We start from the raw sequence: 23,808 nt of genomic DNA on the forward strand, positions 1-23,808 counted from the left end.
GAACTTGTTAACAGCAGCAATTTGCAGCGACTTTAAAGTACATTGTACCAATACAAATCACCCATCACCAAAGCAAGCGCTTTTTTATTTAGCAAAAGTCGCTTTTTCCTCGACCACCGTCGTGACACTGTGGACAGCTGGAGACCCATTCCAGGTCACGGCCATCTTTGCATAAGAACAGCATGTTTTGCATAAGAACAGGGAAACGTTATGGGTTTTCTATCAGTTCCTCAAATTCTAAAAACTTCAGTTCCGAGGTCGACCTCTAGTTTCACTGGATTACAGTCATCTACAGTATGTTATCCAGTTTCTTGTTTCAACCCAGCGACCTGTTGCTGTCATCTTTTTTGGATGCGGCTGGCTCTAAATTGTGCGAAGGCTTACCAGCTTAAAGTAAACTTGTTCGGAAATCGTCTAATAAGAAAAGCGCGGGCAAAGTTGCAGGTGGTGTCAAAAAGCAGCCGGGATATATAAGGATGCACATACCTCGAGAGCGTAGGCCACTTCCGCAGTACATAAGACCCGACTTACAGCTTTCCGCTTTGATGAGCGTCACCACAGACGCCAAGACAAACAAGGCAGAGAGGATATGCATTTTTTTGACTGGCGAGTAAATGAAACACAAAAGTGCCGCTGAAGTGGACTGCTCGCTTTCTATCGAAACAGCAGAAGTTGACCGAAAAGCAAGCTTTCCTTCTTCATAAAGTTGCGCATTATATATTTGTCGGTTTGCGATTTGTGAATACAAAAATCCAAAGTAGGCTACGGGCTACATTAAGCCTGTGGTTTATTATAGCTCCAGGTGCTTATGTATGCCTAATCAACAATGCGATACTTCGCATCGAATTACCTAATACGGCAAACGATGCTTATATAACTGCAGGCATGAAGCTGCGTTAGAAAATAGGCTGGATGTTGCCTTTAGCTTTGTGTCGCTTTTCGTGAGCACACAAATGCAACCAGTAATTCCACATCGAATCATATTAATTTATGCGAAATAAGGTTATATAACAGAAGCTCAAAAATTGCACTAGAATTAGGCTCAGATTAGGCTATGATCTAATACCGCTTTACATGCGGGACTAGCCCAATCAACGTTGTAGGATATAAAAAACCATTTTATGGTAAAGATAGAATACGACAAAACGCAGGTTTTCAAAAAATTGTTCTAGAAATAGAGTAAAAGTTGCGTATGGATTTACATGTACTGTCTAAGCCCACATTACTATGAAGGTCGTTTTGGCACCGAACCAGCTTTTCGTAATTTTTTTCAAATTATAAATTAACTTCTTAAATTTTTAAAATTCATTTTAAAAATTAAAAAAAGTCGTGGAAAGCAGGTTCGGTGCTAAAACGACTTTCATAGTAATGTGCACTTTTATGCAAAATTTCAAAAGCATCGGTTCATAATGTGACTTTTGGTATACCACCGCGCGTTTAAACTTTTGGAATTTTATTTCACTAATAACTCTAACCGGATGTTGCGCGCACAAACGGTTTTTCGCCTATACAGTATCCTTTGGATGCCGAAATATCATAAAACAATGCAAAAAAGTGTTCGAGAGTGCGCGACAGCGAGAGTTGCCATATGTGTGCGAATTTGGTGCAGTGCACCGGGCCAGATCCCAAATCCCTTAAGTAAAAGGGTATTGCGTAATAAAACCGATACACTAGGGAAATATACGAGTAAACAGCTTTTTTCTTGTGGAGTTGATAGTGGTGTTGCAAAGTTTGGTATTAAAGATGGTGTAAGAAGCCGAAACTGGGTGGTAAAGGGTAGCTTAGGGGGCCCTCTCAATAATTACGCCGTTACGAAGGTCAGTTAAAAATTTATTAGATCAAATAAACTATTTAAGTAGAGTTTCCTATTTTTGTACCTTCAAATTCTAGAACATAATTTAAATTGCAGTTGCTTTATTGAAACTGACAGTATCTTTGCTTAAAAGCTTATTTATTAATTATGTCCAGAAAGCTGAATAACAATTACAACAAACTGTTGTACAGCAAAATGTCCTCCAATTAACACCGCCAAACGTCTTTTCGTTCTCAGTATTAACCGGTTAACTGCAGCAGTGAAATATGGATCGTACCATTCAGCTGGTGTCTTTACCGCTTTTTGTTGCCACATAATTCCACGCATTTGGTAGAAGCCGGTTTTCATATACAAGCGAAAGCTGTAGAAGTACTCCTTTGGCTTATTAATTTTACAGTTGAAGGCGGTACACGAATGCCATTTTCATGCCAGGTTTTCTCCAGGCTTTCTCTTGTGCAATAAATTCGCGGCATTAGCCAAAGATCGTAAACAAAGTATAGAATTTATTGCTCATATTACGAGAAAGTAGTCATATGGATTCTTTGTACTCCAAATCGAGGGCTCATTTTACATTCTGTAGCACATACATACAAGCGCTATATAAAGATGGGCCTGCCAAACTTAGCTTCCATGTCAATACAGATACTGTTGCCGGTAGCAGTAATAAAAATCTGCTTTTGAAAATCGAGAGATGTCCGCTTCTACGCCTCTCTCACCAGCCACATCGCCGCAAAAAACCGGATGGCCGAATGGGCCCCGTAGCGTGGCGGTAAGTACTTGAACAGAATTTCTTTTTTGTTCTCCCTAACAATTTTGTCCATGTTAAGATTTACTTATTCCTCGTCGTTTTCGTGCGTCAAATTCTGTGTTATGTTTTATTTATTCAGTTTTACGAATCCCTGCGAGCCCTGTTTGTTCGCAAGGATGACACTACCAACCGGAGTACGCGCAAACGAAATAATATTTCTGGCCGAAGCTTGGATGGTCACGCAAATGGTCCCGATCCGAGCCGCGGTAATGTCGAGTGCAGCGAGGTCGCCGTGACCAAATTGATAGAAATGGACACGCAAGGTGCGCACATTGCCGATGTGGAGTGCCAGACGGTCCCTGCCCTACAGGTTAACAATGGTACGCCACAAAACTTGTCTGCTTGTCAGCAACAACCCATTTAAATGATATAAAAACAATGAAAAAGCAACTACAAAATAAACGAAAAATTACCGGGCCAAAAACAGACCTAAACGTAAAAGCGCAAATATGCGCCAGGTCGTTACAATAAATTGCATGCAATACAGCTGCGATAAAGTGAAATCAGTATACTGTAGCTTAAAGGTGACCCAATACGTAGAACTACAAGTACGTTATGTTCATCCAGGGAGGCTTTCGCGCAGTTCCAGTTTCCAAACACTTTATTGGGTTGCTTGGTAATACTTTTTTCCAAATACGTTTTGACCAAACCAACGTTTACCGTACACAATGGTGTTTGACTTATCAACGATGCTGATGAGACACGTAGGATTCTACTTTATTCGTTGTTGTCGTACCTTTTATCAATGGTCATAAAATGCTTGACATTGCATGTTCTTTCTACCTTGCATGTACTGTCAGTTTACAGATTAAAAGTTCAGATTAAAGCACAGCGCAAACAAAGCAGGAACACTCAAACTTCAAATTGCAGTTTTTTTTTGCAGCGTCGTCAGCGAATGATTCCAATTCTGAAGAAGGATCGGTACCGTCCAGAGAGTTGGTGCTCGAGTATAAGCACAGGTTCATTGGTTACGGCTATCCGGGCACAAGGCAAACAGCGCGAAAGAAAAAAGTCAAGACTCCAAGGCACAGGGCGTAACGCATTGAATTCGCGTACGTCTGTAATTAGCGTCGATAGAAAAATCACATCTAAGGTCGGTAGCTGAAAATAGCACTAATCTGTAAGAGTTTGCAACTCAGCTATTTATCCGTATGATTGTATACTTATAATGTTCTTTTTATTTAAAATCGTTTTAATGTTTTTGTGTTGATCTACCAAACTACAAGCAACTTGCAAATTTAAGTTTCTAGGGATTGCGAAACACGTGTGATGTTAATTAAATGCGCGTAAGGTAGCCGGCAAGAATGTTAACATGTTCACGGTTCACGGTGTGAGCATATTTGACGGGCGAAAATGCTTGTGAGCATTCTTAAAGGGCAAAAATGCTCACGAATGATATCATGCTGGTGCATGTAGATCTGTGTGTTGCTGCGTGAGGCATGCATTATGCATTTATGTTCGTTTACCTTTTGTTTTTTGTTAGTTTCGTTGGTGGCCCGCTATGCTAATATTTGGCGATTGGAATTTCAAAGCGCAGTTGAAACTCGTGTAATTTTTCAGTATAAGTTACGGCTGAATCTGTATTATTGTTTTCTGTTGTTTATCGAGCAATTGGGCGTGTTTGGGTACAACTATGTGGCGCACCTAGCGGTAATATCTTTTCATTACCGTCTCTCGGCTAGTACGACCAATAACTAATAATCATTAATAATTCAACAAACGCAAAAAAATTCGCGCTAGCGCGCAACCAGTTCGAGGTACGGAAGAATGAAAGAAATTACACAATATACCTCGTACAACAATGAAATAGATTTTAAAAATTTTATGGTTCGCCTGGTAGCCTGCATGAATGCATTTAGTCTGAATTGCCCTCGTACACAAATTATGCCATATGGATGCCGGGCCATATGTACGATCCACCGGCACCGCTCATCTCAGTAGTCTCCGATCGGAAGCTGCGCTTCGTCGTCGGCTAGCATAGGATGCAGTGTGTGTGTGACTTGGTTGGAGTAAACATCAATAATAATATTAAAGTGGTTAACATCATCGTGGTCCTGTTGGTGTTTGTGTTGCGAGTGACCTTTAGGGAAAGCAGTAGTGTGTACCTAGGCGGAAGTTGCTGTTTTGGTAATCCTGTAGTGTCGTAGTGAGTGTGGTGAGAGTGTGTAGTCCATCTCTTGTCTACGGAAGTAGGCAACAAGGCAACACCAGTCTCCAGAGTTCCTTCTCTGCTGACTGCGGTCAGGTTGGTTCTAGTAAGATACACGCGGTGCGTGTATTGTGTGAGTACTTATTGTACAATAAGCATTTACAGGTGCTCACAAACGTGAGCATCGCCGCCGGGCACCCTTACTCAAAAATCGTGAGCATCTCTGCTTGCATCTGTTCGTTGTTCCTATTCAACCTCCATGCTTTGCTTGTCACGACCGCAATGCAGTTATAACAGGTAACATAACTGCGGCGCCTCTGATCTGCCAGAAAGAGCCCGCAATGGCAGCGGTATCTAATTGCGGCACACTGAACATTGCTATTCTACCTTTTGTTTTTATTATTGTTTATTTACGAAATACGTACATACTTATAATTAAATAACAGGTTGTGAGAGCATTTGGCGCATATTTACTTCAACTTTGGTCTAACAAAACACTTTTTTATTTTATTTTATATTAATTAATTCGACAGTCAAATGATTTGAAATTTTGAGTACAGTGTCTAATGTGTATTGTTCTTTGTCGGGAATACACAAACGGAACTGAGCTAATACTTTGAACGCATCGTTGTGCACCGAAAGTTACTTTTCCACTTTCGGCAGTTCCAGATCTTCCTCTTCCGCACCCGCCACAAATACTCCCGAATTCAATACAGATTAATGACTATACGGCTGTATGCTGTAAGCTGTATACCGCATACAGCCGCAGTGATTAACACCTTTACATTAACGCATATTCTTATCGTTCTGTCTTTGTTAATGGAAACAGCTTACTGGTAATAGCAGTATCCGATTACCGCTGACAGATTCAAGCGTGAGCATAGTACCCGCCCGTCACGCGTGCTCACAAACGTAAACATCCTTGCCTGGCCCTTGTTCACGAGCGTTCCACAGACTGCAGAGTCCAGACTGCATACAATTACATTTACATACAACCATCATACCATGTGAAGTAATAGCGCCTCTGATCTGACTTACAAGAGCGGCTAAAATATTTATATTAATTAATAGCGGTATCGGATTACCGCACAGTCCTGCAAACGTGAGCATCCATGCCTGGTACCCATATTAAAAAATAATGTATGATGTTCCCAGAAGATGGAGATGCATCTGTGTGCTAAGCCTCCCCGAGTCCATAAAAAACTTAGCGTATCTGAGCAGCTCATTATCGTTATTTTTAATTTGAGCATAAGGGCAAGCTGGGCAACTGCCGTATTTTATCAGTTTGACACTAAATGTATACACATTCTCATTTTTGATACAGGTTCACATGTATCTTCTTTATGAGTAGGTTTATGTGGGCGCAAGGGAAGGCTCCCGTCCATGTGCATGAACTTAAAAATGACGCAGCGTACCAGAATCCGTTTAAAAATGCACAGCAGCAGTAGAAGACAACCCTCTCTTGCGATTTAATAGTTACCGTATATTGGCACATCTCACTCAGTCTGTGTTTACCGGTATCCTGCGCCGGTAAAAACGTATAAAGAGAACAAACGTGAGCATCTTTGTCCGGCACCATTTTCACAAATGCGCAGAACAAGATTAAAGTTTTTTAGACAATGGGCAGAATGCAAAAATAATGCATAAATTAACAGTCAGTGTTATTCCTCGCAAGAGCAAGAACGAAAAAATATACTTGTTTTCTTTGCCAGTTGCAGGAAGCAACAACACACAAGGCACAAACGTGCTTTACAATAGGTTCATGGGGCATAAAGGGATTGCAACAAAAAGTCGAGTGAAAAGTTTGTTCAAAGACATTAAATTTTACATACGGTATTTTTTATTCTTGATTCAAATGCAGCGTTTACAGCGAAAAAACTTACAAACATTTTAGATAAATACTGAAATGCGAGTTTCATGCATGCATCGTTTCATGCACACAGAAATCGTTTAGTTTACGCATGAGCGCACATCGCAAATTTAGTAATAAGTTTTATTTGATGACCGCCAAATGCATCATGGCGTTGTATTTAAAACAAATTACATTACATAATTTTCTTAAACTGTTCATGTTCATAAACGTGAACATCCTTGCCCAGCATACAAGTTTTCACGAATTCAGCGTAGACTACAGAGCCGTAAATTATAATTATTACATGCATAGCATTCAGCGGCAGAGACTAATGCCACAAGATTAATGCATCTTCAATTAATTACATACCTCGTAATTACTGTATAAGAGCAGCTTATTCATCGTCAGCAGTATGTATCCGATTACCATGCCGTTATATACGTGAGAATTCCAGCCCGGCACGCGTGCTCACAAACGTGAACATCCTGCCCGGCGCCCATGTTCACGATCGCAGTATAATAATAATATTATCGTTCTTTTACATACCCGCATTTGTCGAAGTACGAAAAACCACACCGGCATTTCCTGGGAATACAATTTTAAGAATAAAGAAATAAAAAAGAAAAAGGAAATAAGTAGTTTAGCTAGGGATACAATACACAGAATACCTTAAGGTTTGTAAGCATATTTATTATACTGTACTAGTAGAGTGTGTCCAGTAAGTATGGAAGAATTGAAGTAAGTACTTATACTGTAAGTTTAGTTTTCACTGTTCAGACTTGCTCCAAAGTTTCACACCCATGCGTTCTCTGCAAAGATATCGAAAGTCCCATCCCAAGCTGCATGGTGCAGCCCACAATGGAAACTCGCGGCCTACTTTGCTTAAATACTTGCAAGGGGTAAATTTTGTTAGTACACCTAAAAGCAAATCAGTTTTGTGGTTATATCAGGTTTCTTAACAGAATTAGTGAGAGCTATGGAAAACGGTTGTTTCAAATGAATCGTAAAATTGACCGGCTGCTGAGAAATATCGAAGTACTTGATTATGGAATTAAGCAATCGTAAACCAATAAGCCAGCTGATTACAATGCACCTCGAAAATAGATTTCACTGTTTTGAACTAAAAACCAAAGGTCATGCAGTGACTAGTTGATTAATGCAATCTAAAATATGAATAATAATTCTGAATTCTAAATTATGATTGTAAACTCGCATGGACCATCGAAATTCTGATTTAAAACCGTGTCATTATCACTCTTCTTAAATATTAACATTATTGATGGAATTTTCTAAATTTATTAAAAGGGCTAAAAAACGTTAACATCCCGCCCGGCATCGATGTTCACGACCATATAGCACACTGGCTGCATATGCAGGTACGCAGAGATGGCAAAGTAACCGTTTCCCTGAACTGCTAATCAGCGGCATCCAGTTACCGCAGAGTAGCAAACGTGATCATCTCTGCACGGCACCATTCAGTAAATTAACGTCCATCCTGTTCTGTTCGCAAAATCGCCTACCCGTATTGAATTTAAATAAAATTAATAAGTATTATTAGTCAGAAATAAACAGTAAGTATCACCGCGCCTTTCTGCACAAGAGGAGCAGCCGGATAGGGAATCTTTTGACGGATGCAATGCCACCTCTATTCAAACTCGTAGCTGTGTGGTCCTGCTCCAACCATACAGAAACTGCTTTAAAAATGAATGATAAAATTCACCGAATTTTAGGAGAGACAAATTTGATGAGACCAGCGTTTTATTCCCATTCAATTAAACCCATCCTTTGCGTACTGAGCATACAGGAACATTTAATTTCCAAGCGGATACAGAGAAAATCAACACTGATATGCATAATTTCATTCGTGAGCATTTTCGTCCGTCAAATATGCTCACAACGTGAACCGTGAACATGTTAACATTCTTGCCGGCTACACGTGTACACGATCATACATTGCGATATACGATCGTGAAAACGCCAAACTTTCTGTAGTGTCTATATGCTGGAAGAAGCATGGTTGTCACCGTGAACAATACGTTGTACACACTGTAATAGCGTTTTTGGCGATGGCTGTTGATGTGAAATTATCGCTCTGTTCAATAAACATAAACTGGTAGCTAAGGTCATGACAAGGAGGTTTCGGTGCTTGTGGCACTTTATATACGCCGCGGTTTTGAAAGTTCAGACATCCCTCCAGCGTCAGCTGTTAAGCCAGACCGCCTCGCTAGCTTAATACCCAAGGCTATTAATTGTTATCGAGGATATAGATCTGTAATTACCATGATCGGCCGCCCCGAGGAAAATGGCCAGGAAAAACCGTCAAGTAAATCAAAAAAACGGGTATCACCATTGGACTCTGCATGTTCCAAAAGGGACGTACATGCACTTGTTTTCGAAAATATCTGCCCTGAGTTCCTCGCTTGTTACCCTCATAACTCCGCAACGAGATGTTGCGCGCGAAAACGGATTTCCCGCGTTATGTACACAGATCATTTGGCTACACTAAACCAAAAGCAATACAAAAAGTGCTTGGAAGTGCGCGAAAGCGAATATTCCCGTCAGAGTGCACGAATTTGGTGCTATGTACCAGGCCAAACCCCTTAAAGCGTTGTTACGTGGAGCAATGAGTCATGACTATTCAAATAGGGTAATAAAAAACTGCTTTCCAATAAACTTCTTCAAAATGTTTCAGTATTGTCACATTTGTGCAAAACTCATTAAAGAAAAGGAATTCTTTGAACTGGCTCCAAAAAACCTTCGTCGTAAAGACGAAAAGCTGCAAAAGGTCCATTTTATTAATTAGTCATATTATTGTCGAACAGGCCAAATTTCTTACAGTTTTATCGCGCCGGAATCCTCGTAAATTAAAGAGAGGTGTGCTGGTACACAGTACCAATTATTAATTAGTGTAATCAAACACCTATTTCAGACACCGGTATTCACCGCAGGTGAATTTCGGGGCCTCGCTCTCACGAGGCTTGCATGTTAATTAGCGTAATCAAATGCACGGGAACTTTTGTATCTGCGCCCTCTTATTCATTGCAGATTTTAAATCGCATTTTTCAAGGTATATTTTGGAAATAAAATGGTGGGAATTTCATTTGGTAAAAACGGCCAGCATGTACGCAAGAACGGAAACGATGCCCTTGCCCACTGCTCAGAGCTTGAACTGTTGAATGCACAGAATCGCGCAAAGGGTCACACCTTCCACTGACCACTACGGATCAACTGAAAAATACATGACCACGAATCAGGCCTGTTGAGTAAACAGAAGTTACCGGATCTCGTAATACTGTTTGTTGTTTAGACCAAATAGGACCAGAACCGTTGCCACTGCGGCACTGCCTAGTTTACTGTAGTGCTAATGCTTTTTTAAAAGTTGTTACAACAATTCAAAGAACGCAGTGCCGGCCTGTGCAAAACTCACACTATCCCCCGACAAGGTTCACTGAATTACGGGAACGGTCGCCATTGCCCAAGATTAACAACTTGTCACCGCCCTTAGAGCATTACTACCTGCATGGATTCGAGTGCCAGAGTGAAGGCATCTACAGTTTTTTTATGCTAAATGCAATTTTTTCAAAATTTTATTCGAAAAAGCTCGAAATTCAGAACAGTTCAGCCCATAGTCCATACCAGTGCATTGTATATATATAAAGATCACTGATCAGGGATGCTGCCTAATTGACGGAGTTGTCTTTTACACAGGAACGGAAGACAGTGCGTAATCGCATAACTTATTTCTTAACAGCTTGGTTTTTGTGTGCGCTTTTTGTTCGAAAATTCGTAGCGTGGGACGGCTATTCCGACGATTCTGTAGTACATTACGTGCTGGAATAGCCATGCATATTGTACTTGTACTCCCAGTGTACTCGTACACTGTGCGATTACGCACTGCCTTCCGTCGTACGTAATAGCAGGTCCTGCACTCCGCTTATTCAGCAGACCTGACCAGAGATGAGAGATTCATATATTTTTGCATTGGTATGGACCTATGGACCTATGGTTGAGGCGTTTTGAAAATCGCAAAGTGCAACAGATCAAATCGTATACGACCAAATAATATACCGTACTACAAACTCGTACTCTGTATCTGTTCGCTAAAGGTTCGCTTTGATTTTTCTTCGCATGCTGCATTCTAATAAGTCGCGGACAATATACGAAACATGACTTTTTTTCATATTCAGTATTCAGACTTCGGATCGCACAAGAACTATTTTCCAAGAAATTGACTGTAGACCACAAAGAGCATCTGAGGGAAAGCCGAAGATGACAGTTGTTCATTACTACTAATTTTTAAAGATTCGTTAAAGAGAACCATCAAACCACCATGCATAATGCATTCTACTGATACTTATGGTGGACCACTGGACCTTACATTCAAAACGAATCAGGTTTCATTATAAGAGCACCTTTCAAGGTGGCTTTGCGTATCTGTGTGAATAGCAACTGTAAACAGCATCGCGTGTGGTTGTGCAACCATATCAAAACGATGTTAAGTTACTCATAACATTTGCATTGATTCCTGAAAAGGAAGACCACAATGGAGGCACCAGTCGATCCATAAGGTCTCTTTTTAATCGCCGCGGTTCGGCTATTAAGCTAAAAATTGCACGTGCAAATTTTCCTCTTCGGAAACGTATGTGCGTAGTGCATACAGCAGCATTCTTCCCTTGTTGGCATCTGAGAGTGGCAAGCCGGCGTATAGTCTATGCCAAGCGACGTGCATCAAGAAACGGGAAATGCAGCCGCTAGTCCCACACACTGGCAGTGCAATGTTAATAACTGCATCAGATACGGCAAGTGGTATCCGACTATACGGCAACTGCACTAAACTAATTTCCTGCCTAAACTAATACTGCCGCCTACAAGACTGCTTACAAAAATCACTGCCAAGGTAGTCAACTTTTTCGCCTGCCGCGTCTTTCCAGCTACCGTACAAATTTTGATGGTTAAGTTATAATTTCCTAACGATTATTGTTCTAGATAAACACTTAGCTTTTCAATAAATAAACAAGAAACCATTGGTTCGGGCGTTCAGCATTAGTAGTATGTTGTTTAATTGATTAACTCCGATCGGGTAAAATGCCCGGTTATCGAAAATCGATTTTTTCTGAGTCTGTGTGGTCTACCTTTAGCCCGCAAGCACTTTACGTCACTATATTCGACAAGCAGCGTATATGCTCGAGGGGAGGATAATAACTGTTATTACATCACGCATCCAGGCTGATCCAACTAATCTTCCCGAAATAGCCTTGCAAGTGTAGGATGCAGCACCGCTTACCGAGTACACACAGCCTTGGTCTTCACTGCGGCAACCGGATATATCGGAGAACAGCTCGGATGATGATGATGCGGTGTGATCGTAATTTCTTTCCAACTTACACGAACTCCACCATATGCTGCGGATGATGTGCTCCCGATGATAATGCTGTGTGATCATGATCTTTTTTATTAACTTACAGGCCTTCCACCATGTGTGGTGGTAGTCTCGTTAACAACATGGAAGACAATCGCGTTTATTTTGCACCAAAGCATGAGTACAGCGATTTCTGCAGAAGGTATGATGATGATCTCGCCACCGACACCAGCACAACCGCTCTTTCCCTTTGTGGCGTATCTTGTGCCTCTGGCTCGGTTTCTCTCTGTGTCCATGGAAATTCTGCGTGCACGTTGGTGCAGTCAGGATTATTTGACCTGCCATGGAGTGATGGCAAATTCGAAGGAGACATGAAGGAAATTGATTTTATTCGGGAGGCGGACGATGTGCAATTCACTGATAATACTCGAGAATTGAACGGTTCGGGTCCTTCTATGACCGACATGATTTTGCGTTCCCCGTCGCAACTGTCCTCGCCGGCGTTCTCTTCCTCATCGACATTTGGGGCCCATGCGACGAAATTTTTGTGCCCTCGATTTAATAAATACGAGGATGCGCCATCGGAAACCTTTACGGTGCCGAAGGGAAGTGCGGATATCCCCATCGAAACATGTGGGTGGGAGGTGCAGATTTTTGTCGATAGGAAACCCGAGTGAGTCTTTAAAGGTGTATGCTTGCCGGTTACAGTAACAGAGCGGTTTATTTGATATTGTGAATATTCGTTACCCGATACCTGTACCTCTCGTTACGTCTATGGATCCATCATATTGTACAACTTAATTAGACATAGGCAAATGTAACTCGCGTAGGCGGGACGGGCACTACGAATCCGAGAACCGAAAGCCGGTGAAATAATCTGCTGTAGACACTACTTGAAACGCTTTATAACCATAAGTAAACTAAAGCAATTTGCGTCTCAAGCCAGGCGCCGATTGGTTCAGAAAGGACATCAACTTCATTGTGCACTTGTTACTTACTGTCGTGGACTCGTCGTTGTGAATTTTTGACAGCTATCAAAGAGTACAGTTTACTTGCAAGTTGCAGTCATGCGAGTATACAGTACGAAATACCGTACGAAGTATCCCTTATTCTGTACACAATCGCATTCTGTAAATTATTGTACAAATGCCAAAATAAAAATCATTGCGTAGGTGTCACCGTGCGCATTAACTAATAGATTAAACAAAATTCGTTCGTTACTCTTCGTTCAAAGCGGCCGGGGATCACAAGAAAGCAAAGCCGCAGCTGTTTCCTGTTATATTTGTGTTGTTACTATTATTGCAGTCAAGGTACTATAGTAGGCAGTAGAATTGATATATCACTGATGTACGTGACAGTATATACTTGTACACTTCTGTACAGAACGAAAACGTTGTTTATCACACCAGTTTGATATTTGAAATTTGGGCTGCGGTTCGAGGCGTTGTACAGTATAACGAGTACGGATCCCGTACACCGCCTTTTTTGTTGATGTTTTACTTGTTATCCTGCCCAGAATAGGAGTTCGGGGTGTAAACAATTCCATAAATCAAGAAGAACTTTTCCGGATAACTGAAACAGAATATAGTCGAATATCGCGTACATGTAGAATTCTTTAAAATTATTATAATGTTGCAGATTTCTGTATAGCTTCTTGGACTTGGAGTATGCGGGTAATAAGTAGCATTTCAACAAAGGAGTAAATGTCACCTGGGCTCTCTTTTGATAACATCAGCCACCTAAGTCTGCGTAGATGTCACATGCAGTCACATGCAGCTTCCGTAACGAGGACAGTGAAGTTTAATCTCTTATGTACTGTATCCTTAAGTATTCTTAAGGAGTCCTTATGTATTCTTAAGTTTTCTTATGTATTATGTTTTCTTCTGTTTCTTGTTTGTAGAATTTTGTTCTTCGGTGGATTAAGATTACGGAGATTACGGGTTAAGTACATACTCGTATGTAAGATTAAGCGATAGAAATAGGCGTGACTGCAGAAGACTACAAAAGAAAACTACCAATACATACTGTCCGAGACTGTATAAAATACATGATCTTCAGTACTACGGGTGGCTATGCACACTACCGCTGATTACAAACACACCGAAAGTTGCTTTAATAATTATTCAAAGTTTTCACGCGTGGCTACGCAGGTTACGGTTCTACCGTACTACAGACTGACGATGTTGGCCAAAAAAGATTATGTAGAAAACGAACTTAACCGTGCTGTATCTGTACTTGGATTTTTTTCGTAATTTTATCGCTTTAACTATGTATTTGTTTTCATATTTTGCTCTCGACGACTCAGGTCACAGTCAGATGTTGAAAGTTCCTAAGGAAATGAAGTTTACAGAAATGATCACTCTCATAGTGAAAACTTTGGTTATCAATTTGGAAGCATAAACACCAGACACTCTCCATAAAAAAAACGTAGGAGACAACGCGAACTGGTGGTTGAGCACAGCCGAAGAACCGGTTTTACGTGTATGCAAATTTCAAAGATTTCGATTCTCAACACATTCTATTTGTTTAGACAAGTAAAGGACCGAACAAAGCAAGTCGAAAGGCAAGTCGTGCGATCGGCAGTCGTACATGTAACGTGCCACGTCAGGTGGCACCGGTGACTGGAGAGCAAAATCTGAAAACATATACGCAAAGAGAGCAGAATATGAGAAAAATGGAAGTATGTGCTAGCTGAATATTTACTACTCTACTATGTTTGCAAAATGTATTATCCTCGTAACCGGAACAATACGGAATGGTGGGATTTTCAGAAAAGCAGTATTGTGGGATTTGTTTTCAGGGTTATTTGTACATACCACATTACCTTCCACGATTCCAACGACGGATCTATTCAAATTAATGATTTCCTTATTGAACCGAATAGCGATTTAGGATGTGGATCGTTTTGTACGTACCACGTAGCGTCGTGTACAAAAGATTTTGGACTGTATGCCATCAAGTCAGTTTCCAAAACGAAAGCTCAAAGAAACTCCATGCTGTTTAAGTAAGTCTTGCATTCGAAGATTCTGCAAAGTTTGACAATTTTTTGAAGATGTGCTTAGTAGTGCTAAGTGTTTAAGGGAAGTCGCCCGTGTTCGTGTACATTTCCCCGACAGATCGTTCTTGCACGGATCCGGACTTGCACGATTTTTTTGGAATTTTAAAATAATTTTACAATATTTTAAATTCATTTCAATATTTAAAAAACATGCGAGAACAGTGAACATCGTAAGAACGATCTCCATGGCAAGTTCACTTACGTGCAAAGTTTGCAAGAGATCGGTCCATAATAAGATTTTAGGCACAAATGAATGCATTGTGTCATAAAGTCCCTTTCGGAATCTTGTTACCGTATCAACTCTTCAACCCGACGGTGCGCGCGAAAACGGATTTTACGCCTATGTTAACAAATCTTTTGGCCACCCATTGTTGAAAAACGATTCAAAAAAGTTTATGGAAAAGCGCGAAAGCAAACGTTACCGTGGATGCGCATGAATTCAGTGCTACGTACCGTACGAGTAATATGTACCTGGCTAAAAAACCCATACAGGTTAAAGCGTTAATGCCGTTCACCGCATTTTTATTAGGTTTTGTGTTGTCTTGGAAAATGGGAAACTGTTCGAGTTTGCCGCTTGTCAAATTACTAACAGTAACCGTTCATCTTAAATCACAAAACTTCAGTCTTACTCCGTGATCGAAATACGGTGATTGTTAGAGTACAATATGGGATTAGGAACGGGCCAATTTCGTGGTAGTTTGTCAGTTACCGCTGCATCTGGCGACAGTTTCTTGAGCACTGGAGCAATACTGCGCCATTGTAGAGTACACTGTATACTGTACACCTGTTTTGGTTATTTAAATGAGTTTTCATTTTAAATGGTTATTTAAATGGTTTCCATTGTTTTGAAAATCGGAATCCGTATCCGGAAAATCGGAAAATCGTGACGTAGTAACTGATGATAATTTCAGGCAGTCGAAAAACCCCTTTTACCACATTGAGAGGGAAGCATCCATACTGAAGCAAATTTATCATCCCAACATTGCCAAACTCTTTGAGATCATGGACGATCCGAAAGAAGACATCTTGTACTTTGTATTTGAATACATGGATCGTGGTTCCATATTAGTCATTCCAACTGGTAAGTGGTCTTTGGGGGATCAGGAGTTTTAGGTTTATGCTCGGGTGCGCTGACAAGTATCGCTGACCAGATTAGTTTGAGAAATAGCGGGGTTGACTGCAGCTGATACCATTGGAAAACATGGTCAACAGTGGTACGGCTTATGTCGCAGTCGCAATGAACGACCTTTTGTTTTGGTTGCAGACGCCCCTTTACAAGAGCCAGTGGCGATATCGTACTTCCGCGATGTAAGTGCAAGTTCACGAAGTCGATCAACACAACTATAGCACGGCAAAGGACCCAATAACTGTAACGAGCTACAGCGCTCACCCAGCAACTGTAAAATTTTTTAAAGCGCAGCTGGAAACACACATTGCACTGTGCGTCGGGCAATGTGACTATAAAGGCAATGGAATGACCAGAAGCGGCCACCAATGACCAAAGTAAAAAAGCAAACCTATGAAATAGTGAAAAGCTAAGTCGGGAAGGAGGAGAACGATTTTTCTCAACATTCAAGGGGGCGGGCGAAATTTACAGCAAGTTCGTGATCGTTTTGCAAACTCCCACAAATTTCGTCGAAGGGTGGGTTTTGCTCTGGGTAATGAATATTATGAGAAGCTGGCATGATTGTGTAATACACGCATTTGATTAAAATCCTTCGCGAGAAGCCAACGAGCAGGTTGACTGAAAAAATTGTTAGCAATTCAACTGAAAATAACGAATACATTTCTTCTTGGTGATACATGTGCTTTGCTGACCTACTCGTACTAAGGTGTTCAGTAAGTTATACCCATTTAAAAAAGACAGCAGTTAAAACCGAGCAGTAAAAAATAGTTGTTGCGTTTTACACTTCGAGTATAAAAAAAACGGCTGAAAACAAATTTAGTTAACACACCTGTCCCAACTTGGCTGATCAGGGCTGTGTTTCAAATTAATGCCAGAGCGGTCATTTGGTCGCTTAAGGAAAATTGCCCGGTGCATGGCGTCGAAAATGGGATACATACACTAAAGCTTTCGCTTTCGCGCACTCCAAAATTCAGATCACTATTGTGCACCAAAAGTCGGGTAATAACCAGATTTTTGGTGCACAACAATGCATTTAAACTTTTCTCCACTTTAGCACGCCATATCTCGACAACCGGATGTTGCACGCGCAAACGGTTTTCAGAACAATGTATACAAATGTTTTAGCTTTAGAATTACATAAAATATAACAAAAAGGGGATTCGGGGTGCGTGAAAGTTTTAGTGTATGTTTCCCATTTTTAACGCTATGTACCCTGCCATTTTCCTTAAGTGGACAACTATCTTAAGTGAATGAGCGATTGTCGTTCAGGTGGCCACCTGAAATATAAAAGTCCACAACTAGCTTTTCTTTCGGCTTTTTCGATTCAACAGGGTGTACTCTTCTCAGAGTACCTGAAATTTTTAAAAAGCTAGTTTTTTTGTGGAACTGTAAATAGCTTTTTCAAAAATTTCTGGTACTCTGTGAAGGATATATCCTGTTTATTTGAAGTTTATTCGAAGAAAAATACCGGCAGAAAATCGAGTTGTGGAGTTTTCTGTTTCGGAAGGTCGACTTAAACGACCATACGAGTAGATGTTAAGGTTTATCGTACCAGTTCTTTAGTTTCGGCACTGAGAAATCGTGTTTTCAGGTGCTGTACGGCGTCGAATATTTGCATTCGAAGAATATCATTCATCGTGATCTCAAACCGGAAAACATGTTGTTAAACTCCTTCGGGAGAGTGAAGTTAGTTGATTTCGGCCTGAGTTTCGTCCATGAGGAAGAAAACGATCGGGCAAAGGTAAAGTGGGCCGACCCAGCCACGACTGTATACTTTCTTTATTGTGAAATCATCGACAAGAGAATGCCGGTTTCAGGACAATGACAGCGTCCGTGATTTCGCCAATCATGCGACTTCGTTACTCACCGCTAACTGGATATATGCACCCGTTGTCACCATCTTCACCGGTACCGCCGCAGTCCTGCTCAACATATTGGTCCTAAATGCCTTATTGCGACGTGAAAACATGGCCGTGCCCTTTACCGTGTACCTGATTAACCTGATGATGGCTAATATTCAGTTTGTTATTTTTGGAAACCCTCTTGATATTGTCAACAGTGGGTAAAGCACATGGTATTTGGGATGGGCGGTGTGAACGTTGTATCTGTATGCTTAATGTGTCGTGCAATGCGCTATGGTCTCGGCGCAGGTTAGGGCGCTCTAAAAGATTACGGGAATAAATAAGATGTGTAGCCTTCCTACTCTATCTGCAGCTATGCGTATTTTTTTTCACTTGACTTTGGCATGGTTGTATCTATGAACAATTTTCGCAGCTATAAACAATCTCGTATTCATTTGCGTTAAAATTCTGCTTTATAAGACAGGACAAATAAACGGCCGTATATGAGTAAGTAGTCTTTGCCTCCTCCTTCCGTCTTCTTATTTTTGTCAGTAACCTTCTCCTTCGCCTTCTCTTTTTGCCTTTTCCGCCTTTTCCTTCTCTTTCCCCTTCCAATTTTTAGGCCTCTGCCTTCTGGCATTTTGTCATACAGATACTTCAGCTGCCGTGGGCGCTATACTGAATTGACGAGGAATCAGCGATCTCAATAGAAAGCCGGTTGTGTTGACCTTTGAGAACGATAATGACTCCACCACATCGTTTTTGAACTTTCCCTCATTACGTTTTACGCAAGTAGTGTCCGAATAATAAAAAGCGTATCGTTACAACTGTAGTACAGTTGTTCATGTACAACACCATGCGTTCGATGCCTTCTTGTACTTATGGATCTCTTTGCGGATGTGGATGGTTTTGCATATTATTTAAAAGGACCCAATTGCATGGTTGGAAGGAAAAATATTGGCAGGATTTGCAGCGTTCTGGAAGGTAGTGCGAAGAATTTTTCCAAAGAAAAGCCGTAGAAGACAAGATGGCCTTCAGTTGCAGTCGCTCTGCGACTATCTTCTCCAACATTCTGGAAAAAAAGCAAAGGCAAGTTTAACAATTTCGTCGATACCAAAACACAATTTTCCGCAAATATGTGTGTCTAATAAGGAGCCAGCATTCGCGACTTCACCAGTACGATCACAAATGCACCATAACGAAGCAGAAAGATCTTCTAAACTAAAACAGCTTTAAACGCATAAGAGGAATTTTTCAAAATACGCGAGGTCTGAAAGCCAGAATCAGCTGAAAAACATGCAGAAACAAATATTTTACATAAGAAACACACACAAAATCCAAAAACAGCCATACCCTTTAAGCAATGCACGGACATTCAGCGAAACCTGGCAGCAAGTTTTTGTGGGGATGACAACTTGGTCCTTCTGAATCATGCGGTAGAGTTGATATAGATTATCGTGAACGAAAGGTACTTGTCCAAATAACAATGCGAATAAAGTGACACCCAGTGCCCACATCTCCATGGCCTTTGCGGAGTAACCGCTTGTTATTTCCTCGTTAAGACATTCGGGAGCGGTAAAGGCTGGCGTACCGTACGGCAGACGAGTAGTACATTTCCTCTAATTTTAGTTATCGCATTTGTTTTTCTTGTTTTGAACCCTTTGTTTTGAACCCTACAAAAGAAGGTATTACTGATGTCACATTTTTGCAGCAGTATGTTGCTCTAACAAATGCAATAAAACAACACTAAAACCATTGAAGTGTAGGATATTGTAGCGACACGATAACTGAACCTAATTCATTGTGTGGATTTTATTTTTACTTTCGATAACAAATTTTACGGAGTTTCTAAAACATCAGGAAGAGGAAAGACATTGTTAGTCAGCGAGTTTTTTAAACTGTACAATGTTCGCACAAGTGAAGATTTCGCAATATGCGATTCCAGGATAAATCACTCTTAATGGTTTATTTTTTGTGCGTGCGTACTACTATATATGTACGTGGGACGTCGAAATCGGAAAACTGCCAGGAGGAAGGTAATCATGGCGGCAAAGGCAAAGGTAAAGGTAAAATAGAGAAGGGCAAACTGAAAAGGCAAAGGTAAAGGTAAAATAGAGAAGGGCAAACTGAAAAGGCAAAGGTAAAGGGCGGGCAAAGGCAAAGTCGAAAAAGGCAAACTGTAAGGGTAGGCCGCCTGTAAGGGTACACTGCAGCAGTATACAGTTCATTTCCTAATTTTTAGTTCAAGCCTACTGTAGTTAGTGTGGTTGTATACGCACTGTGCTTGCTGTACTGTACTACCGCTGCAATGCATACTGAATTTCATTCTAAAGGGATGTAAATAGAGCGGACGCACAGAGCATTCTCGTTCTCTAAAGCTGTGTATAAGCACCACCCTTGTTTCCGCCTCTAAACAAAAAAATTAGGAAATCGACTGTATTCCAAGTTACCAGAATCATTGAAAATGCATCTCTGTTATGCGTTTTGAAAAGATATGGCGCACGCGCAGCAGCTAGGGCGGTTCACTACTGTCAAAATTTTTCTACTGAACTGGCAAAGAATCAGAACAATAGTCGTAATATTTGATGTAACAACAAAGTTTGAACAGGATGACAAGGTTACCGATGTTCAACTAAAAATTTCAAGTCTTTATAAAATAAAGACATGCACCACCGCGGAGGCTCCATAGGAGCCAGCCAAAAGTGTTTGACACAGCAGTATCAAAAAGGGTAGTATATCACACTAAATCACGAATTGCCGATAAATGATAATAACATCGAAGCAGTGGTAACGCAGTCGCATAGCCAAAAAGCTAGAAAGCAGCGCTAGCAGGGAAATTATTTCAACCATAGAAATATGGCGTGTCATTTCATACAGTAACTAAAGACTTCACGGTTTTTTTTCCGGACGTGGTTTTTATCCGAGAAACCAGTTGGCTCGCGGCGGCACCATATACCGTGAGCGAGATCTTTGGGCAAAGCGGTAGGCCAAAGCTGGATTACGGGGCTGCTCTAGGCCCTCTGAATTTTCCAACATGGCAGCGAGGAACGCTAAGTTGGAACGTAGCAACGCGGCGGATGCGCTAGATCCGTTTTCTTCGGAGTTTTTGGTGCGGAGAAATTGCGCCGGATATTTTGGGGTTTCTGCAATTTCCGGCTGGGAGCGGGATTCGATGGCCATCGACGGTTCAGCCCGCTGCATAATGAAAAAGCGTCCTTGCGGCCACGGTTGGACTTGAAGCGAGGACTTGTCCATGTTCGTCAACGTCGCTAGAACCCATTGAGACACACTGACCCCCAACAGCGTTACAGTGCCGAGCACAACAACCGCGGCCAGGGTGCGGTGCGCAACACATGCTTTGCACTTGCCCATTTTAACAAAAGAACAGCAAAATAAGCATGCTCGCAAATTACAGGAACATTGTTTTGGTGCAGATTATCACCGCAAACAAAACGTACCCTAGTTGTCGTACGTACTTTCCTTCGCACCCTATATATTCGTAAAATCTGCGCACATTTTAACCGTTCCGCTACGACATTTTAACAACCCCGCTTCATTTGGGGCGTTGTCCGGTTTGTGCGTCATTATGGGATTTCACTGAGTATTTTAACTCTGTAGTGCGTTTGCGCGATCACAAGTACAACGTCAATTAAAAAGAAAAGTGCAATAAGGAATAGTGCAATTTTATAACATGGCTGGTGAAGATGACATTGCGTGATGTGCTTGCAAGCTGTTTCCGCCTCAAAATTTCAACAGGATGCGCGCTTGAAACAAAAATAAACAGGGATGCATTTTACACCCAAGTGGGATGCTTCCGGATTTAGTTTCCCAATGACTTAATGACCGCCCACCAGCTCGTATGCGGTAGGGCAAAACGCTCAGCTCTAAATAGACACCTGGCTTTGTACAGATAGATTGCAACTCGTACGCGGTACGCAGGGATTTCGTGGCTGAGAAGAGGCGGAGAAATGGAAGAAAAGATTTTCGAAGTATGAGCGAAAACTGAAAAACACTGGAAAAGCGCACATTCTGGAAACAGAAAAAATTTTTGCACAGTCGACACATAAAAAACGTTTTCGAAATTAATTCTTAAAAAACATACAAATCTGTTACGTTTCCATAAAAACAGAAAATATGAATCCTATAAATTATAAGCATTTTGTAAACTGATCTGAGACTACTGCAAGACCATTTCTTGTTGCATCGTAAAACGGCAGCCTGTCCGTGCCAGCCCAGTCCAGCAGTACCTGGGTAATGCCATAAACATGCTTTATTAGGCATCTGTATCCCAGCTGATTGTTTCCATCTCATGAGAACACCTAAATCGATGCTGACATCACAGTGCCCAATTATTACTTCCTAGTTGAGCGACTCAGCAGCATTCTCGTCCGGCAGGCTGCGCATCATGTTTGTCTAAATAATGTTCAATATCCGGTTCGTAATTGGTAACCATTACGTACTATGTTGTGATTTTACAAGCCCGTTGCAAAAATCGGGGAAAACTATAACAGTGAAATTCGGTAAAGCCTAGCTTAACCCTCCAGCGGGAGGTACCCGAAGGAGTGCGAGTTTCCTTATGAAAATCGGGATTTCCCGATGAAAAAATTCAATTAACAAAGGGAATTTTTTATGAGTTTGTGCTGACCATAGGTCAGCCGTGGTGACTATGTTGTCGCCTGACGCCAATGCCCATGGACAGTCTACAGCATATAAACGTTTAATTCTGTAATAACTAGTCGAAAAATAATTACACAAAAGCAACAACTTCATTAAATAGCCCAAAAAAGAACTTTAAAACAGAAGTATAGAAGTGGTCAACGAGTTGACCACTGGTACAATAAATTAAAAATGACCAAAAGACATTTTCATGCATTTTGACCATTACTACTGTACTGATAAAATATAGATTATTACAGTCACATGGTGCTCCACGAAGCGCTCTTTACAAAGTTTAACATAACACTTGCGTCATTTCGGGCACGGCAACCCGCCTTTATGTTTGCTTGTATTGCCTGCGGTTCTATGCTTCCTGGATTGGGCCAGTGGCTACAAATGCCATTATCAGAAAAGCGGCGGGGGTAGTCCAGGCTGTCCAGCTGGGTAGGAAAGTAACCCGGAAGTAATGTGCACATCGCCAATGTGCACAGTACAGTGCGCAATCGTTCTTGTTTGCAATCGCCCGAGTCTAGCCAAAGTTTCCATGTTTTTTTAAAGCTACCCAGCCCCACTTGCTTAGTTTATCCAAGTGATGCATCGCAAATGTACGTAGAAACGCGTCAGAGCGTAGTATTGTGCTTCCATTTTACATTGTCATACACACAGTTTCCTCGAACGTGTTGCTGTCTGAACTCTGAAGGCTGACAACCTTCGAGACAATTTTACTATTTTGAAGACCGCCCGGGGAGCTGATCCGCAGAAGCGCTTTTTGCCAGCTCGCGATAACCGGAACGGTGTGGCGCATGTCTCCTTACAAACCGACAGCAACTTGATCCGGTTACGTTATAAAGAGCTGATGTCGAAATTGCACCCGCCCGTGTATTCAGGACCCTTCATGGGCAATGGCGTCAGCCGACGACACACGTTTTTGACGGACTGTGGTCATCTATGGTTCAACCTACAGTGTCCGTGTTAACCGTTTTTAGATAAAGCGTTCTCAGGTGTACCTTGTGGATTTATCTCCGGTTTAATTATTCATTCACTAATTAATTAATGAGCAAGACCTACGGCAGCTAGAAAAGTCCAAAATTAACGATATTTGCGGACCTGTCGTTAGTAATTAACTTGAGACAAAGGCTTCAATTA

The 23,808-nt window shown here is 41.3% G+C and overlaps 2 protein-coding genes across 2 annotated transcripts; both read left to right on the forward strand.

Annotated features, from left to right (window-relative positions):
* Positions 1-2,423: 2,423 nt before the first annotated feature.
* Positions 2,424-3,915, forward strand: LOC129599412 (uncharacterized). The gene is made up of 3 exons (XM_055497634.1): positions 2,424-2,582; positions 2,701-2,941; positions 3,505-3,915. Exons 1-3 carry the CDS (start codon positions 2,505-2,507, stop codon positions 3,657-3,659), a joined length of 474 nt encoding a protein of 157 aa, XP_055353609.1. The 5' UTR covers positions 2,424-2,504; the 3' UTR covers positions 3,660-3,915.
* Positions 3,916-12,352: 8,437 nt separating this feature from the next.
* LOC129599422 (calcium/calmodulin-dependent protein kinase kinase 2-like) lies at positions 12,353-18,231 on the forward strand. Its single transcript, XM_055497646.1, has 6 exons — positions 12,353-12,654; positions 14,782-14,985; positions 15,951-16,120; positions 16,304-16,347; positions 17,757-17,906; positions 17,983-18,231. The coding sequence occupies exons 1-6, from the start codon at positions 12,353-12,355 to the stop codon at positions 18,229-18,231; spliced, it is 1,119 nt and encodes a 372-aa protein (XP_055353621.1).
* The last annotated feature ends 5,577 nt before the right edge of the window (positions 18,232-23,808 follow it).

The sequence above is a fragment of the Paramacrobiotus metropolitanus genome, unplaced genomic scaffold (assembly GCF_019649055.1).
Source record: "Paramacrobiotus metropolitanus isolate TYO unplaced genomic scaffold, Prichtersi_v1.0 Parri_scaffold0000145, whole genome shotgun sequence".
In the NCBI taxonomy this organism is placed as follows: Eukaryota; Metazoa; Tardigrada; class Eutardigrada; order Parachela; family Macrobiotidae; genus Paramacrobiotus; species Paramacrobiotus metropolitanus.

Bases quoted from the DNA above. Each gene is read 5' to 3' on its own strand.
- LOC129599412 (XM_055497634.1), top strand. From the start codon at position 2,505: ATGTCCGCTTCTACGCCTCTCTCACCAGCCACATCGCCGCAAAAAACC. The intron at 2,583-2,700 runs GTAAGTACTTGA...TTATTTATTCAG, and splicing joins ATGGGCCCCGTAGCGTGGCG to TTTTACGAATCCCTGCGAGC. The intron at 2,942-3,504 runs GTACGCCACAAA...TTTTTTTTGCAG, and splicing joins TGCCCTACAGGTTAACAATG to CGTCGTCAGCGAATGATTCC.
- LOC129599422 (XM_055497646.1), top strand. From the start codon at position 12,353: ATGAAGGAAATTGATTTTATTCGGGAGGCGGACGATGTGCAATTCACT. The intron at 14,986-15,950 runs GTAAGTCTTGCA...TGATAATTTCAG, and splicing joins AGAAACTCCATGCTGTTTAA to GCAGTCGAAAAACCCCTTTT. The intron at 16,348-17,756 runs GTAAGTGCAAGT...TCGTGTTTTCAG, and splicing joins CGATATCGTACTTCCGCGAT to GTGCTGTACGGCGTCGAATA.